The 20,034-nt window shown below is 33.5% G+C and overlaps 1 protein-coding gene across 1 annotated transcript; it reads right to left on the bottom strand.

Moving 5' to 3' along the window:
* Nucleotides 1–11,478: 11,478 nt before the first annotated feature.
* LOC131842871 (probable cytochrome P450 6a13) lies at nucleotides 11,479–16,677 on the bottom strand. Its single transcript, XM_059191437.1, has 2 exons — nucleotides 15,296–16,677; nucleotides 11,479–11,751 (listed from the first exon to the last, which is right to left on the bottom strand). The coding sequence occupies exons 1-2, from the start codon at nucleotides 16,656–16,658 to the stop codon at nucleotides 11,576–11,578; spliced, it is 1,539 nt and encodes a 512-aa protein (XP_059047420.1). The 5' UTR covers nucleotides 16,659–16,677; the 3' UTR covers nucleotides 11,479–11,575.
* Between the last annotated feature and the right edge of the window lie 3,357 nt (nucleotides 16,678–20,034).

The following is a 20,034-nucleotide window of genomic DNA, read 5'->3' as shown; positions in this document are numbered from 1 at the left end:
TGACCGGCATCCCAGCCAGCCTTCTTTATGGCTCACTATACAACACATTTCATATTACTTTTTATTACCCGTGTATTTTTCCCTTTGTATCTAATGTTATTGAAAATGGGATGTTTTCGGTGATCGCGACTCGTGGCTCGTTGCTTCCATTTTATGAACTAGATGAAATATTGTTTTTATAAGGTTCGTACTTTATTTGGGTGAATCTACGTATTTTTTTATTGGAGAGGTGTTTATTTACGAGTACATGTAATATTAGCTGTACCCGCGATTTCGTCCGCGTGGAATTTAATAAAACAGTAAATTAGAGAATTTTTCTAAAATAAAAGTAGCCTAAGTTACTCCTTATTACATCAGCTACCTGCCAATACAAGTCCCGTCAAAATCGTTCCACCCATTTCAGAGATTAGCCGGAACAAACAGACAGAGATAAAAATTATAAAAAAAGTTATTTTGGTGTCTGTACCGTATTTATATTCATAGGCTTGTAGTAGAAAACAGTTACTTTAATATTACAAACAAACACTCCAAATTTATTTACATGTATAAATTAAGGAATATTTATATACTGTCAAAGTGCGAGCGAGAGGTATACTAGCGAAATCTCTCTACATATAAGACCAAATGAAAGAAAAAATGGTTTATTATGCTTTGTTAGAATCTAAACTACGTTATAGTATTTTTTTGTGGGGAAATAGTTACAATTATAATGTGGACTGGGCATTCGTGCTCCAAAAAATAGCAATTAGAACAATCTTTCGAATTAAGCAACAGGAATACTATCCAGACTATTTCAGAATATTGGGCATTCTTACTGTACCATCTCTCTATATTCTGGTAACATTGACACAGTTCGCTAAACATATGTATACAAGAATATGAAACTGATGAGGAAAGACAAACCAGAGAGAGCACAACGAGACAACATTTCGTAAGTCAGCTGTCACCTACACTGGAAGTGGTGAAGCTCACAAGTTCACATTACTAGTCCATACAATAATATAATAATTTGCCTATAGATTTAAAAAGTTTATTATATACGGATGATTTTAAACGCAAACTAAAGGATTTTGATTAAAGAAGTGTTATTATACAATTAATGAATTATAAAATATGTGTAATAATGGACATGACATTTGAATTTATTATTATGAAATTTACATTTTTCCTTATTAGACATGTATTGTATAATTAATTAATTAAAATTATGAAAATGTAATAAAATTCAACACAATGGAAACAAAATAAACAACTGCAGTGGATTCTATACAAGACCGTGTATCTAAAGTTGCATTGGCAGGTTCCTACCACACTTTGCTGGGAGAGAGAGAAACATGAGGGGTGAATCTGTAGTCCACATTACTAACAATCCCCCCCCTTCTACAATTCTCCTTCCCTCCTTTTGGTGCCGGATTTTTTTTATGGGATGATAATGAAATAGTGCCTGCGCTAACGGTTTACGCTGGCGGAGCACCAGTGGGGGGTGATAAGATGAGCATGAGGTCAGGTCAGTTAGCTCGTGATAAATACACTAGTAAAATATCACGATGGTTTCCAGAAGAAACCGTGTGGAGGTAAACTTGATATGGTATATTGTTTTTTTTTATTAAATTTATTTGTTTCTCTACTGTTTTTATTATCAATTTTTTTTTGTATTAGAAATATATCTGAAAACCATCCTGATCATCTGGATGAATGGCGGTCTTCCACAGTACGGTTTTCTAGAAACTTTTTGCCTCGCACAACCACATTGTGGAATCACCTTCCAGCAATGGTATTTCCGAACCGATACGATATTGAAACCTTCAAGAAAAGAGCTTATTCCTTTTTAAAAGTCCGACAATGTACTTGCAATTCGCTGGTGTTGCGGGTGCTCATGGGCGGCGGTAATCACTTACCATCAGGTGAGCCGCATGCTCGTTTGTCCCCTGTGTTATAAAAAAAAAAATATATATTACGTAGTGCTTCGGCCGCGATTTGATACGGCCAAAGTTTTAATTGTATAATGTGTTACTCTGGAGGGGATGGTATATTGTTAGGAATGGTAATAAGTCCACATTACTAACAATCCTCTTCGACGACGTAGCGACGGTTACCACTTGCCGTCGGCTCGTTCATTGCATAATTATCTAAGAATTGATTCCGCAATTTATCTAATACATTCTCTATTATGGAAGTAAGATCAAAGGCTTGATAAGTCCGACGATAATCGGGACTTAATTACTCCAGACGACCTTTCAGGTTAAGATACCTTATACGACACTCCACAACTGTTATTATGTAAAGTTAATTTGCTAATTGCTAGTGATCTATCCTACTAATATTATAAATGCAACGGTAAAACTTTGACCCCGGTGGTGTAGCGGTTTGGCAAACCGCCTTTTAACCCACAGTCGCGGGTTCGATTCCTGGAATAATATAAATAATTGAAGAATGATGTAGAATAGAATAGATAGAATATAATAGATCTTTATACGAACAAACGTAATATAAGCTGTTTTTTGTTTTATGTATATATATGTGTTTATATGTTTACACCAACACAGTTACATTATATATAACACATTGCAATGTGTTTATTATACTAAGCGCAAACTTAATTATAGGCATTTATGTGACAAATTTATGCTTACAATTAACAATTAGTTAACAAAACAACTTAGAATTCTATCTAAAAAAAAACAGTGTACTGATTCAACTAGAACTTATAATACTATTGATATATCTGTGGATTTTGCAATAATTACAATATTAAATATGTCAATTGATTCTTTGAATAAGTTTAGTTTTACACTTAGATTGTGGAATGAACTTCCTGCCGACGTTTTCTCACGAGACTACAGCATGGGGTTTTTCAAGAAGGGTATATTAAGGTTTCTTAAGGGTCGGCAATGCGCACGTGACACCCCTGGTGCTTCAGGCGTCCATATGCTACGGTAACCATTTACCATCAGATGGGCCGTATGCTTGCTTGCCAACATAGTAGTATAAAAAAAAAGTTTTATAGGTACTCTTTGGCCTGTTCAAAGGTGAGTAGAATCCCAAATTGCTTCGTGCGAGTTTTTCTGCAAATATGTTGTATTAGCCAGGTCTAGGGAGTTGGTGTTATTCTACGGTAACCATTTACCATCAGATGGGCCGTATGCTTGCTTGCCAACATAGTAGTATAAAAAAAAAAGTTTTATAGGTACTCTTTGACCTGTTCAAAGGTGAGTAGAAGCCCAAATTGCTTCGTGCGAGTTTTTCTGCAAATATGTTGTATTTGCCAGGTCTAGGGAGTTGGTGTTATTCGAATATTAACTTTATTCAACATCTCTGAACAGTTCAATATGCCATTCGCTAATTTCCAAAGATATAACTGATAGAGACAAGTACAGGATATTAATTATTATATAATATAATAGAATTATTAATCCTGTACTTGTCTCTATCAGTTAGAGGGTGCAATTTAAAGTATTTGAGTCTGTCTAAGTAGTGCGACAACTTCCTTGTAGGTTGCAGCTATAAGTTAAATGCCAAACAAACCTCTTTTGAACATTTTCAATAGTGCAATAGTATGAATTCCAAGCTACGCTGCAGTACTCAAGGTATGATCTAACAAACGCGTTATATAGACAAATTTTAGTCTGTGATTTTTTAAAATCCTTACTATTGCGAAGCAAAAGAACAAGCATTTTATTAGACTTATTAGCAATATTATTGATTTTAATGTTGGCGACCGACCGCCGAACTCTTTTGATGTTTTTAAATTTATATTTTTGAAGAGTTATTTTTTATGTCATGTTATTTGATATACTTCAATTTATTGTATTATTCTCTTATTGTATTTCGTATAGTTCGCAATTGCACATATTATTATATTATATTATTGTAAACTACGTGTTTTAATCATTTAGACACCCATACAGTCCACTGATCCATTGCATTTAATTTATAGTCAAGAAGAATACCCAAATCCTTGATAGTGCTCACATTTTTAAGATCAGTTCCATTTATAACAGAATAGGCTATAACAGAATAGCAGAGAGGGTGGACTCACTGCCCTCACTGAGTTATAGACCGTTTTGTCTCATTCATTAGTTTTAAATTATATTATTGTATGGGCAACAGTTGTATTGTGTGAAAAATTGTTTGAGACAAATAAAAATTATAATTATTATTATTATATATTTATGTATTTATATCTGTTTTCCTATTAAACTGAACATAGCACTACATCAATATTAAGCTCCATACCATTATGCTTACACCAAATCTGAACGCAGACTTATCATAAGAAGAATGAAGAAGAATGAGCAAGAAACTTGTACACTTCATATGTATTTACAAATATAAAAAAAATTAAATAATTGTGTGAAGATGTGAATTGTCCTGAGTATATGCTACAGGCACCTAACAACGTTGTCGTTGAAACAATAATTATATAGTCTGGGAATATAACCTGCGACCATCGGAACTAGCAGTTCGTTTAACCACTAGATCATCGAATGAAGAACTATTGCGGAGAATATAAAATCGATTGTAATATCTAGACTTAATTATATTTTGTTAGTTTCAGAGATGCGGCTACACAGATGACCTACATCCCTACAAGTTACGTCTCGATGCGGTCGTGTTCATTAAAAGTTAAATTGGCATACGTGATTGGCAGACGACTGAAACAATTTCATAGGTATTTTCATTGCATTTTGTATTAACGCAAAAAAGTTTCCCAATTTCGTTAAATTAAGTTAATTTCCTAACATTTCATAACCTCCAAGTGGATTTAAATTTTTTTTTTTTTTTTTTTTTTTTATATCATAATTTGAGCGCGTTTGACCGCAATCTCACCTGATGTTAAGTGATGATGTGTAAATAAATCTAAACATATATAACTCAAAGGTGAAACATAGTGATCTATCAACGCACAGCCCAAACTACAGGACGGACATTGTGTTGTATAACGAACACTGGGTATTGAGTATTGAAGTACTATGTTAGTGAATCTAAATATATGTAACTCAAAGGTGACTGACAATGTGATCTATCAACACACATCCCAAACCACTGAAACAAATCGGGCTGAAATTTGGCATGCAAGTAGATGTTATGACGTAGGCATCCGCTAAGAAAGGATTTTGATAAATTCCACCCCTAAGAGGATAAAATAGGGGATGAAAGTTTGTATGAAACTTTGTCAATTTTAAACCGATCGGGATGAAACTTTGCATGCATAATGCTACTATGACGTCGGCATCCCCTAAGAAAGAATTTGGATAAAGTCCACCTCTAAGGGGATGAAAGTTTGAGACGAATAAATGAAGACGAACAAAATAATTTTTAGTTCTTTAGGCTACTTTTATTTTAGAAAAATAAAGTTAAATTCCACGCGGACGAAGTCACGGGAACAGCTAGTTATATATATAAAATTCTCGTGTCACAATGTTAGTTACCATACTCCTTCTAAACGGTTTAACCGACTTTTATGAAATTTTATATGCATATTTAGTACGTCTGAGAATCGGCTACTGTCTATTTTTCTTACCCCTAAGTGATAAGGGTTAGACAACCCTAATATTTTTTTTGGTGTAATATTTATAATATAGCATTAAAAATACATACAACCCAAAATTTTCATCCTTCTATAATTAACTCATTTTTTAACAGGGATTTTAATTTATACGACAAAACAACGTTTGCGGGGCAGCTAGTAAAATTTATAAAATAAGTGTAACAAAAAAGTTAATTGTGACAAATAGTTAATTAGTTGGAATCGAGAATTCTGACAAATTAACTTTTTGTACGTCAAATTAAGTTAATTTCGTAAGATTCTTACGTGCAAGTATTTTACGTGAAGGATTTAAATAAATAAAATTAATAAAATAAGTGTACAAATTTTTTTCTCAATTTAATTATTTATACGTTAAATTAAGTTAATTTCGTAAGATTTTTCAAACTGGATTTAAATAAATAAAATTTATAAAATAAGTGTTACAAAAATGGTTCTCAAATTTGTCAAATTAACTATTTATACGAAATTATTCAGCGTGGATTTAAAATAAAAACAAATATAAAATAAAAATCGGTCCGTCTGTTGCCGATGCATTTTTGAAGTTTTTATGTTTTTTATATATATTTGCTTTTATTACGTATATACATTTGTTTTCTTACCTTTCTGCGAGAAAAAGTCTCGTCAAAATCGGTCCGTCGTTTCTCAGTCGGTGGTCAGCCTTGTTGGTCTAGCAGTTAGCACATCGCCTTACTTTCGATGGTCGCTAATTCATTTCCTCGCACGGTACATATATTTTTATTCATGAGTATGATTGTATGTATCGGTGTGGGTATTTTCTATACATATTATGTATGTATTTATAAAAAAAAATCTATATATTTATATCAGTTGTCTTGTACCCATAACATAAGCTCTGATTACCGTGGGATTCGATGGCGTTGTGTTAATTGTCCTGAGTTATATTGTCTTTTTTTTTCGGACTACTCTAATGCTGTTGGCCGTAGCTGGCCTTTACAGCTTCACCGGACATTAGGGGCGAGTGCAGATGGCACTCCAAACCCGCGGAAGGACATATGGAGCGGCTGAAGGCCAACTCCTGCCCGACGGATACGACTTTAGTCTGAGGGCACCACTAGGGGCTCGAACCTCGGCTCAGGCCGTCGTAATTTCGATCCCCGTTTGAATTGGACGGGGGATCGATCGGAGGGGAGTTATATTGTCTAAAGTTAATATTGATCTTTATATTACGATGTATATGCCGCTGACTACTATTGTTGTCCTAATAACTGTAGGTATTCTGGCGTCATACTCGAGGTCGTTTCATACAGGTTTGTAATAATTATCAATAAGGTACTGGTTTTGTTACATTTATACCGAGTTTTTAACTCGTTTTTTATTCGATTATAAAAATATGCTGGTTTTTAATCAGGTGGTAATTTTTATACATACGAGTTTGTTGAACGATATCCTCTATCGTTTCTCGAGTGCTGATGATTCTTTTTGTAATTGGTACTATAGTTTACTTATTTATATCTGTTATAAATCTGCCAGAAAAAATTTTTAATGTCAAATACAACAGTTCCTTTGCAAAAAAGCTTACTATAAAATTGAAGAATTCGTTAACGATGTTTTTATAGAAAAACTTTAAATCCATAGCACTGACAATATTATCTGATTACACTAATAATGAGTGCGTAGCGATTTCTATGTTGATTATCGCATGCCTCTTACTTGTTATACTGTAATTATTTATATAAAAAAAACATCTATTAAAAAGAGCAACACACAAGTTTCTTGCTCATTATTCTTGTGATGAATCTGCATTCCGAGAGTGGTAGAATCAAAATAAGACTATTCAAAAGTGCTTATAATAAGTTTATTTGAATAAAGATTATTTCTATTTCTATTTCTACTTGTACAATAATTTTGCAACTTAAATTTGGTTATTGATTTTATTGAAAATATTGCGTGTAGCTGCAAGTTTCTTGCTCGTTCTTCTTGTAATGAGTCTGCGTTCCGAATGAATGGCAGAATAAAAATATATGACAATATAAAAGTATACATTCTCGGTTTTACTAATTAAAATTTAAAATTTAAATTTAATTTTAAATTTTAAATGTATATTTCAGTCAGACACGCCGTTGCTTTTATAATATTAGTATATTAATAAATCTGGACAATTTACACAACCATCTAGTCTCAAGCTAAGCAGAGATTGTAATATAGGTATTAGACAACTGATATAAACACTTAGATATTTTTAACAAAATATACATACAAAACTCCCAGATCGATACAAACAACCATACTCATGAATTCACACAGCGCCATCTAGACCCAAGTTAAGCTAGCTATACTTGTATTATGAGTAGGATAACTGATACAAATACATAGATATACATTATTTTCGTAACATGCTTACAAATTACACATACAAACAACCATACTCATAAATACACAAATTTGTACCGTGCGAGGAGTCGAACCCGCGACCGTCGGAAGTAAAGTGTGCTAAACCGCTAAACCACCGGTGCAGTTATATCATAGAATGTATTTACTCTAAATGTTTCCAGTATAGAGCAACCTTGATAGATTACGATGTACTCGTAACTGATAGAATAATGAAATAAATGCATCCTGTTATATTTTAGTCGCTTAGTACATCACCTGTTAGTCTAATCTTAGACCTAGAATAGACCTTGTATTTTATTTACTAGAGATAGACTGTAATATGACTCATGCGTCCTGTTATATTTTAGTCGACAGAGATGCAATATCTCGCCAAGCCAATGGATCCGCTCTGTCACATAGACGTTGATTATCAATGATTCTGGCTGCTCGGTTCTGAAAATGTTTGTACCGTGCGAGGAATGGAACCCAGGGCCATTGTGCTACTTCCAATGGCTCTGGGTCCATTGGGTGTGCTAAACCGCTAGTCAAAGATTTAAATTATAACAAAGTCATCGCCACTGTCTGTTCGCTTATACCTTTTAAATTACGCAACAGATTTTAATGAGGTTTTCAGCAATAGATAGAGTGATTCAAGACGAAGGTTTATATGTATAATGCTTGTTATATGTAGTATAGAATAAGCCGATAAATTTAAAGATTTGTAATGCCTATCTGAAGCTGGGACGGATCGGTTGTTATATGTGAGGATCCTCAGTGATCCAAAGTTCAAGTGTTTAACTTAATCATAATAAGATAAACACTCTCGTCGCAAAGTACATACAATTAAACTATTAATGATAAAAGATCGCAAGTCGGTTTTATTTGTATATTCATTATATCACATCGTAAACTACACACTTCTTATCGCTAATTAAATAACTTAGTTAACTAAAAATACATTGATAAAGTTGTATAAACAAATTTAAATTCACTGTCGTTGTTATTGCAAAAACTTCTGTTTTTTACACCCATTACATGATATCATCATTATCATCATCATCATCACCATCAGTAGCGGTTACAATATCGCATGCAATTAATTATTAAAAATAACATTTATTCAACAGAGCAACACGATAGTTTCTTGCTCATTCTTCTTATGATGAGTCTGCGTTCCGAATGTGTGGTAGAATAAAAAATATATGACTATTGAAGTGCTTGTATTGAATTTTTTTTAATGAAGATTATATCTATTCTATTTCATCATCCTTCAGCCACTTAATAACTCCTTCCGCTGAGAGTGCTCTCTATATTATTATGTCACATAAATTTGTCAAAATTCACATTCTTTCATTCTCAAATATCTATTGCGGTTACCAGCAGTCAAATTTAGAGGAATGGTGGCCACTTTCAATTCACGCACCCATCACATCACTTCACCTTCTCTATTGCTTTCTTTTCGCTTGGTATTTCCTTCTTCTTGTATCTCATCTTTTAAATTTTATAGCAAAATGTTTAATAGCCTATAATATTTCTCACAGTTTTAGTCATTCAATAATTAATGCGTGTAAACAAACAATCCTTTCAACTTTATATGTTAGTACAGATGTATTATATACTTATTTAATCATAGTTATGTCATTTTTATCATTTGCTATATAAAATGTTTTTATATTGTTACAACTCAATCAGATATTGTTTAATTCTCATTTAACTCTTCTTCATTCTAACAATCCTGATTTTTTTTCTTTTCTTCATTCTTTCTTTCTTTTATATCAGCTGTATAATGGCTACTGTAGCCTATGGGCACTTGATACACCGGTGGTATCATGTGAACATTACAGACCAATATAAATACTTTTATGTTTAAATAAGATAAAAATCATAATAATAAGTCTAACAATAGCTGTCTTATAATATATAGCTATATATATTAGTCCATAATGCTTACATGATACCACCGGTGTATCAGGTGCCCATAGGTTACAGTAGTCACTTACCATTGGTATGTGACTACTGTAGTATGTATGGTAAGTTACCATCAGCTGGCTACCGCTGTAGTGTAAAAAACTGTATTAAACTGAGAGTAATATTAATAAAGTTCCATATCATTTGAATAGTTACTATAGTACTAATTTATACAAAGTCCAAAATTCGTTATCTTATCACTATTATGTATACTTTATTACAAATTAATGAGTTTATTACGGTTATTATTTTTTACAATTTTAGGTATGGACTGTGGACATATTTACATAATATGATTCTTCTTATGCAAACATATACTCATAAATTGTTGATAATCCTTCTTAAACATAATGACTATCTTATTTGTGTAGAGATTTAATTGCTTTATCTTCCAATGGTTGTTACAATTCTCCGACAGTTGCAGTTTAACAATCTAAATATATATAACTCAAAGGTGACTGCCTGACATAGTGATCTATCAACGCACAGCCCAAAGCACTGGACGGATCGGGCTGAAATTTGGCATGCAGGTAGATGTTATAATGTAGGCATCCGCTAAGAAAGGATTTTGATTAATTCTACCCCCAAGGGGATAAAATAGGGGATGAAAGTTTGTATGAAACTTTGTCAATTTTAAACCGATCGGGCTGTGAGACTTTGCATGCATAAAGCTACTGTGACGTAGGCAACCCCTAAGAAAGGATTTTGATAAATTCTATATACCCCTAAGGGATCCGATATATTAACGCGAGTTTATTAATTTACTAATGTAGATATTTTATATTCGCAATGCTCCATACATGCAAGCTCCAGCAACGAAGCCGCGGGCAAAAGCTAGTCACTTATAAGTATTGCAAATTATTTTAATAGTCTTGATAGATTTTATATCAATTTTTGATTCTTATTCTAATTTCTAACACGTATAGAAGGCACAATAGTTGATTCAATGATATATCATAATTATTATCATAATAATTAATGAGACAATAACCATTCTAAATACATCTTATAATTCTTGCCCTCCTTAGAAATTATAGGAAATTAAATGACTATCAAACAATAGATCAGCAACGAATAAAAACAATAGATTAGCTTCAATTACTGTATAGTTTAGTGCCTACTCGTAATGACTCTTTACCATGATTATGTTATTTATCAGTTATCGATATTTCGATGCCGTCACAACTCGATGCTGACCTTTTTTCACGGTTGCTTTCAATTGTATATATTACATAAACGGAAATTATACCGTGATTATGTTATTTATCAGTTCCCGATATTTCGATGCCGTCACAACTTAATGATGTCAGTTGACTCGTGACCTGGGGTTTTACGGAACCATTCTTAATTGAAACAAATTAAAATCATTTGCGATATTCGAGGAATCATTTGAAAATTGAAAAAGCAAGTTACGTTGTATGGATAATATTAGTAATGGGAAACAGTCCCTACATAAAATCGTTTGTTTCTTCTCTTTTCTTTTGTTAAGTCTCTGAAAACCTCTGGAAACTTACTATTGAATTGTAAGCTGTTGGTTTTCTAATAAATAAGTGCTAAATTGTATATTTTAATTAATTTCAGAACGACGGTAATAATTATCAATAAAATTCTTATACAATTAAGTCACAGAATACTTATAACAGTATCGAAATATCGGTAGCTCATAATAATTCGATAGAAAAAGACAACCAATAACAATTGTACTGTTTAAGAGTAAAATGTTTATCATATCCCTTTCCTCTCCTTGAAATGTAGCGGCAGACCGTCTTTCACGCTCTGCACGATGCCGGATCTGGGATTGACAGCAGGGTACCGTTTTGTTTCTGGTGCCGGTTCCACAGTAAAACGGGACAAAATGGCTGCTAATCCGGCCAAAGACTGCATTAGACCAAGCCGCTCACCTGCAAAAATTTACATGAAAATGTATTTATTTAAAATCGCAATCGTCTTACAGTTATATATATATAAAATATGGATAGATTGTGTGAAAGATGATATGAATAAAAGAAGAGTATGTCTAGATATGACGACCGATAGAGAGCAGTGGAAGAGAATGACATACTACGCCGACCCCAAATAATGGGATAAAGGCAAGGCAATGATGATGATGATATAGTTATATCTTAGTGTTTTATAGATCTTTCTAATATTATAAACGCGGAAGTTTGTGAGTATGGATGGATGTTTGTTACTCTTTCACGCAAAAACTACTGAACGGATTTTGACGAAACTTTACTAATAATATAGCTTATACATCAGAAATATAGTAATACAGGTGAGGAAGTGTGATCCAGATGAATTTGCGTAGGCCAGCTATCTATACATATAAATGAAATTGGACTGTATGTTTGTAATATTGAAATAACCGTTTTTACTACATGCATATGAATATAAATACGGTACATACACCAAAATAACATTTTTTACAATTTTTGTCTGTCTGTCTGTTTGTTCCGGCTAATCTCTGAAACGGCTGGACCGATTTTGACGGGACTCTTATTGGCAGGTAGGTAATGCAATAAGGAGTATCATAGGCTACTTTTATTTTAGAAAAATAAAATTAAATTCCACGCGGACGAAGTCGCGAGAACAGCTAGTTTAATATAAAATTTACAATATTCGTAATAAAACTGTTCAACGACTATGGAAATTGGGACATTGCGGCGTCGTTCATTCAGAATGTTTATTTTTCGGTACTTTTCGATAGCGTTGCATACTGCATATGTAAAAACTTAACAAGCTTGTACTCTCGGTATTTGTAATTAAACATAAATAATAATCTCAGGACAATTCACACAGCGCCACCCAGATCCAAGTTAAGCTAGCTAAAGCTTGTGTTATGGGTACTAGACAACTGATACAAATACATAGATGTTTTTTTCGTAAATACATACATATTATGCATAGAAAACACCCAGACCAACACAAACAATCATACTCACGAATACAAATGTTTGTGCCGTGCGAGGAATCGAACCCGCGACCATCGGACGTAAAGCGGTGTGCTAAACCACTAGACCACCGAGGTTGTCGGTTGTTACATACTATATAATAACACTAGCTGCCCCCGCGACTTCGTCCTCGTGGAATTTAACTTTTGTTTTTGTTATATAGGTCTTACTAATATTATAAATGCGAAAGTAACTCTGTTTGTCTCGCTTTCACGTCAAAACTACTGAACCGATTTAAATCAAATTTATATATTTATATATTTCTTAAAAGATCACAATCTCACGGCACAAACATTTGTATTCATGAGTATGATTGTTTGTATCAGTGTGGGTGTTTTCTATGTATAATATGTATGTACATATTTACAAAAAATATATATTTATGTACATGTAACAGTTATTTATATCTAGTACTCCTAACACAAGCTTTAGCTAGCTTAACTTGGGTCTAGATGACGCTGTGTGAATTGTCCTCAGATTATTATTATTATTATTATTATATATAACAGTTTTCTAAAATAATAGTAGCGTAAATAATACTAGTAATAGGTACATCGACTTAAAATTAACAACTGAGCTTCACGAATGGAAAAAAAAATTGTAACTAGTTTTGTTACAGGCATTGTTTGCATTTTTGCACCCGTGTGAATTTCTTGAGTGGTAAACGATGGAGATACGGTCGACGTTTGATATGAAATTTTGATCTCGATCGGTCGAGCCGTTTCGGAGTAGTATCGTTACAAAGAGTGCAAATCTGATGTCTAAGATCGGTGTGTTATTTTCCGCTTAATAATTAAAATTGCAGCGGAAACAATGTTACAAGTAGGTGCAACAATTGTAAGTCTAGAATAAATTGTTTACAATGTAATCTATTGAGAGGAGTTGATTAGTAATTAATGTGATGTATATACGTTGTACATAGTATATACGTCATATATACATATAAATAAAATTGTAGTGTCTGTTGGTTTTGTCTGCGTGTGTGTGGAATTTAACATTATTTTTCTAAAACAAAAGTAGCCTAACTTACTCCTTATTGCATCAGCTATCTGCCAATAAAAGTCCCGTCAAAATCGGTCCAGCCATTTCAGAGATTAGACGGAACAAAGAGACAGACAAAAATTGGAAAAAATGTGTTTTTGGTGTATGTACCGTATTTACATTCATATGGTAAAAAACGGTTATTTCAACATTACAAACAGACACTCCAATTTTATTTATGTGTAATAAATAAATAGATAAATATATTTATGATTGTTCTAAACAATTGAGGATTTCTTAGGTATATATACTTTTTCACGTTATAAGTATGTAATTTGACTTAAAAAAAACAAATTGAGCTGCAGCTGAGTTTCCGGTCAGTTGTTTCATTCTGTAGTCTACATTTATTAGTGTAGCAAAAAATATACCTAAACTACATGCATATGTGACTTAAATTTTGTATATAAATATATAATTGTCGGCTCTGAATTTGAGATAACAATTTCTTAGTAAACGTTTGTTTTAGTGACTCAACGATAATTCAATGAAATTTGGTGACAATAGTCAATAGTAATAAAGTATTGACTAAGTTTTGACTCAACTATGTACGCGTCTAAGCCGATTGTATTTAAAATTTTGGTTAACAATTTGTACAATACAATTGCAGATACAAAAAAAATACACATACAAAAAAATGTATCAAAAATTTATTCACTTCTGACCATTAACAGACTGAAGGATTATTCTAGCGTCATCTGTTCTATACTAGCTGTGTCCGTAGTTATATCTGCTTGACATTTATAGCCTATACGTTATTCTGATGTATAAGCTAAATTAGTGTGAAATTTCACCCAAATATGTTCAGTAGTTTTTGCGCGAAAGAGTAACAAACATCCGTCCATAGTTACAAATATTCGCGTGTATAGTATTCATAAGATGTATACGTTTGAATAATATTTCCGGCTGCTATATATGTTAGTGGATGCTAATGATATGGTGTCCCGTCTTCGCTAGCGGGGTATCAGTTAAGGATGATTATATAAGTATAACGTAAGGTCAGTTAGGCTATCGTGAAAGATTCAGCAGAAATTAACCACGATGGTTTCCAGGGGGAATCGCGTGGAGGTCGACCTGATATGATATAATATCCCTGGATAATTCACACAGCGCCATCTGGTCCCAAGCTAAGCAGAGTTTGTGTTATGATTACTAAACAACTCATATATATACATAGATACTTTTTTTTCGTAAATACATATATAATGTACATAGAAAATACTCAGACAATTATACACATGAATACAAATGTTGGACCTTGCGAGGAATCGAACCCGCGACCATCGGTATTGAAGCGGTGTGCTAAACCGCTAGACCATCGAGGTCGTCAAATATAGTGTATTGTTAGGTAATAGGGTTATTATTACACACCTTATTACTGACCATCCTCTTGCCCCCTATGTATATATATTATGTTATAGGTACCTGTGAGAAATTCATAAAAAATAGAGCTTACCTATGCACGCTCGTGGTCCTATACCAAATGGCAAATAAATATATTTATTAGCATCATTCAATTCCTCTGGACTGAATCTTTCCGGTCGAAACTTCTCAGGTTCCTCGAAGTACTGGGGATCATTTTGCAAAGCTTGAATTGGGATAAACACTCTGACACCAGCATCCACTGATATATTTAATTCCGGAATTGGGGTCGTTCGAACACATTCTCTCATTAAAAATCCAAGTGACGGGAATATTCTCATCCCTTCTTTAAATGTCCAATCCAAATACGTCATTTCTTTAACAGCGTCGTAGCTGAGTTTGTTATCATATTTACTTAGTACTCTATCAATGTCTTCTTGAACTTTCTTCTGCACTTCAGGATTGTAGGCCAGCATGTGCAGTGTGAAACTGGTCGCAGACGATGATGTTTCAAATCCAGCAGCAAAAAATACGAAAATCTGAGCGGCCATAAGTGCATCGTCTAACTCTAAAGTCGCTGTTTCAGGACTACCGTCTGGTTTCTTGCGTTCTATAGATTCACCAACAATCAAACCCTTTTTTTTACATTCAAGCAATAAATCAACAAAATCGTTCCTGCCCGCAGGTTCGTAGTTTCTCTGATGTAAAATCTCTTTAGTCAACGTGAGTATGTCGGATTCAATACGCTGAAATATTTTGAAATGTTTGCCAACACTGGGCACGACTAAGTTTAATATTGCAACTAAGATGTCTCTGATAGTGGGTTTGAATATTTTAGCACCAAGTTTCCTAAATTCAGAATCGTCCTGGTTAAGAGAGTCAGCGTCGAGTCCGAAGCCACAAGCTCCGATGAAGTCAGTGGTGTATCGAGCCATCAGCTCACGAGCGTCAATCGTATTTCCCGCTGCAGCAGCAGACAGAGCACAGGCCTGCAGCTTCTCAGCTCTTTCCACAATCAGCGGGAACATGGCTTTTAGTTTGCCACTAGTAAACGCCGGCGTCATCCGCTGCCTCAAAAGCCTCCATAGATCTCCATCCGCAAAGAACAAGTTCCGCATAATAGGCTCAATATTATCCTTATGAATATTCAGTCCACGCGGGTAATAATTGAGGAAATCAGTTGTAAGAATACGCTTGATAATTTCAGGATCTCTGACCACTAACTCCGGCCGTCCAGCTCTGTAGAAACCAGCTGCTTTCTCATTCGGATATTTCCAATACGTTTCAGCGGCTAATTCAGTTACGCTTTTCTTCGACGCGAAATTTCTGAAGTTGTTCCCGAATATCGGTACGGGTTTGTCATGTTTTATGCCTTTGCTTTCCCAATATTTGTAAGAGTTTTTGTTGTAATAGTAAAACAGCGCGAGAATGACTAACAAGATGGCTAGGACAATCATTGTGGCGTGCGCGGCTGACGCGGTTACACGGCGACTATAGTCAGCGGTTTGTAGCGCCGGTTATATACATGTTCATGACATATTCATTATCTTGATTCCGGTCCCAATACTAAACGATGATGTAGCAAATATTTTACATTGTGTAATGTTTATGTCTGATTTGTAGCAATCAGCATAGTATCAATGTATAATATTATGTAACATAATAAATTTGTATTATCAAAGGGTAAATAATAATAGTAATAACAACCCTGAACTATTCACATACTCCCAAGTTAAGCAGAGCTTGTGTTATGAATGTCTAGTGTCCATAACTGGTATAAATATTGAAATATTTTTTCTTGTATTTAAAAATGAACATAGTATGATTTTTAATTTAATATTAGTATTAAGAGAATTACTGATTTTTAATTTTTCAGTAATATGTTTTAGATAGTGCCTTCATACCCTCATATATACGATGTATTTTTAAAAATTTAGGAAGATCGACTATCACATTTTTATTTTTATTATTACATATTTAGGTTGAATGACCCGTCTCATCTTTATATATAAAAATTACGTGTAACATTGTTTGTCAGCGATGGACTCCTAAACTACTGAACCGATTGCAAATTTGATTTGCACAATGTGTGCAATCTGATCCAACTTGAAAGATAGCTTACAACTCGATTTATAGTCGCAATATTATTTTATTTAAGAACCTTAGCCAAGCAACATGTGGTCAGGTCTGCTAGTATATAGAATGTTATTCAATTTTTGTTTTTCAGATAACTAAATTCAATTTAGTTATCTTAAAAGAATGTCGTTGTGGCCACCAGTTCCACCCGCAATCTGCTTTTAACATTGGTAATTTTTTTCCTGGCTTCTAAAGATATTCTTCATAATCTTCGTGATACCTTTTCGAAGGCATTCGACTATAATGTCTATAAAAAACAAATCCGACTGTTATTTTAAAAGGACTGTTAATTAAGGACAAAACGGTAGCCGTGTCGTATCAACAATTAAAGAGCATGATGAAGATCGCGGAAAGTGGCAAGAGCTCCACCGACAAGAGCGTAGCTCTTAAATTATGAATGAGTTTAAAAAAATAGTGGGTTCAGACAAAAAGCAAAAATTATATGTATCGGTTAAGATTTAAAATATATTATAAAAAAATATATTTCTGCATAAACATAGAAAGTAACTTCCAAAACAGTAGAGAGATTATATTTTTCATTCTATTATCAATAACAAACAATCTCAAAGCCATATCGCTGCGCACATACTTATGAATTTTTTTTTAACCACAATATTTGTCTTTCATTCACACATTCTGTAGATCGTTACGTACTTACGTTATGTCTGTTTTTTTATACTGGAGTTCGCAGTTAACAATATACATATGTTTTGATTTATCTATGTTAATTCATAACTTTAAATGTGACTTGACTATATGTACATGCCTATTGTATATTAATTTGTTATATTAACTAGTTTGATACTGAGACAGCAATTTATCAAATCCGAAATATTTTTATTCATTTATTTATGGACGACCTCGGTGGTCTAGCGGTCTAGCACACCGCTTTACGACCGATGGTCGTGGGTTCGATTCCTTGCACGGCACAAACATTTGTATTCATGAGTATGATTGTTTGTATCGGTCTGGGTGTTTTCTATGTATATTATGTATGTATTTACAAAAAATATATATCTATGTACATATATGTATCGGTTATCTAGTACCCATAACACAAGCTTTAGCTACCTTAACTTAGGTCTAGATGGCACTCTGTGAGTTGTCCTGAGATTATTATTACTATTATAATAATTCAAAATCTACCATGAGTTTCAGCAAGAAAAACTGACAAGAAACTCAACTGCTATTCTTTTCAAATGATTACAGATTACAGATTTATTTTTCATTAGGGAGAATATACTATAGGGGCCAACAGCATATGCTGTTGGATTTTGTCAAAAGAATTTACCTTTTTTTTTATACTACGATGGCGGCAATCAAACATACGGCCCATCTGATGGTAAATGGTTACCGTAGCCTATGAACGCCTGAAACACCAGGGGTATCACGTGCGCGTTGCCGATTCTTAATAAACCCTTCTTGAAAAACCTAAAAAATACTATAAATAATAATAATCTAGAAGAAAGTACACAGTGCCATCAGTCCCAAGCTAGGCAGAACTTGTGCTATGGGTACTAGACAACTAATACAAATACTTAACTATTTATTTTTGTACATACATACATATAGAATGTTTATAGGTATATCTAATCCTTATCCTTATTAACATTATAAATGCGAAAGTAACTCTGTCTGTCTGTCTGTCTCGCCTTCACGTCAAAACTACTGGACCAATTTAAACGAAATTTGGTAAACACGTAGTTTAGACCTTGAGAAAGGACATAGAATACTTTTTAATGCGATAAAAGGGTTGTAAGGGGTTGAAAGAGGAGATGAAGTTAGTACGAAAAATCGTCATTTATGAAACAATTTTTTCTTTAGCTTAGTTGGGTTAGGTTATTGAATCTTTTTTTTATTAATAACAATTTTTTTATAACATATAACATATATAAACAAAATATTTTTATAACTCGCGGATGTAGTCGCGTGGACAGCTAGTAAGTAAGTATATTTCTAAGTAAGGTTACTTATCGAAGTAGGCATAAATCTTACACTGTGTTTATTATAACGTCGGTAGTTGATACCTCTGACTATTCCATTTGGTACTAAAGTCTAATCTTCATTACAATTTTCGTAGAGTAGATTAAAAAGTCATCAAATAATTGTTTGTTTTGCAATTAACGAGTAAAAATAGCATCATAAAGATGATAGCAAAAACTGGTCAAACATGACTGACAAGGTCACACCGGTCACACCCACTATAGCGCGTGGCATTTGTTATTGAGCAGGTTCAAAGTCCGTGTTTCACAAATTGCGACTAAATGGGTCCAAAGTTTATCTGCAGAAGACTGATGACGTAAGAATGATGCAACTTTTGGTGCAGGTGCTTAATCATGGGATGCTGCCTGCGTATATTCCGATAAAAAGTATGTAAATATATTTTTTTTATTCAAATAAACTTATATTTATAAAAATGTTTTTTTTATTGGGTTGTTTGGGCTACTGTCAGATACCTGTAGCACTGCGATCTACATGGATCTATTGTGCTCGCCGTTTTTCAAAGTTCGCTACCTAGACCCGTCAGGGACAAGAATTGAAGGATATTCTTAGGAGCGATGGTTTTTATCTCCTCGGGAAAGAGTGTAAACTTTCCAAAGGAGATATTTCGTTAACGTTACCGAAATATAAAAATGTTACCCTTAAATATCTTAAGGGTAACATTTTTATAAACTTTGAATGTATTATTTATGTAAA

This window comes from Achroia grisella, unplaced genomic scaffold (genome assembly GCF_030625045.1).
Source record: "Achroia grisella isolate CSIRO2021 unplaced genomic scaffold, CSIRO_AGI_Agris_v1 utg257, whole genome shotgun sequence".
Taxonomy (NCBI): Eukaryota; Metazoa; Arthropoda; class Insecta; order Lepidoptera; family Pyralidae; genus Achroia; species Achroia grisella.
The sequence above is the reverse complement of the archived record's forward strand: the minus strand, read 5'-3'. Positions and strand labels throughout refer to the sequence as shown.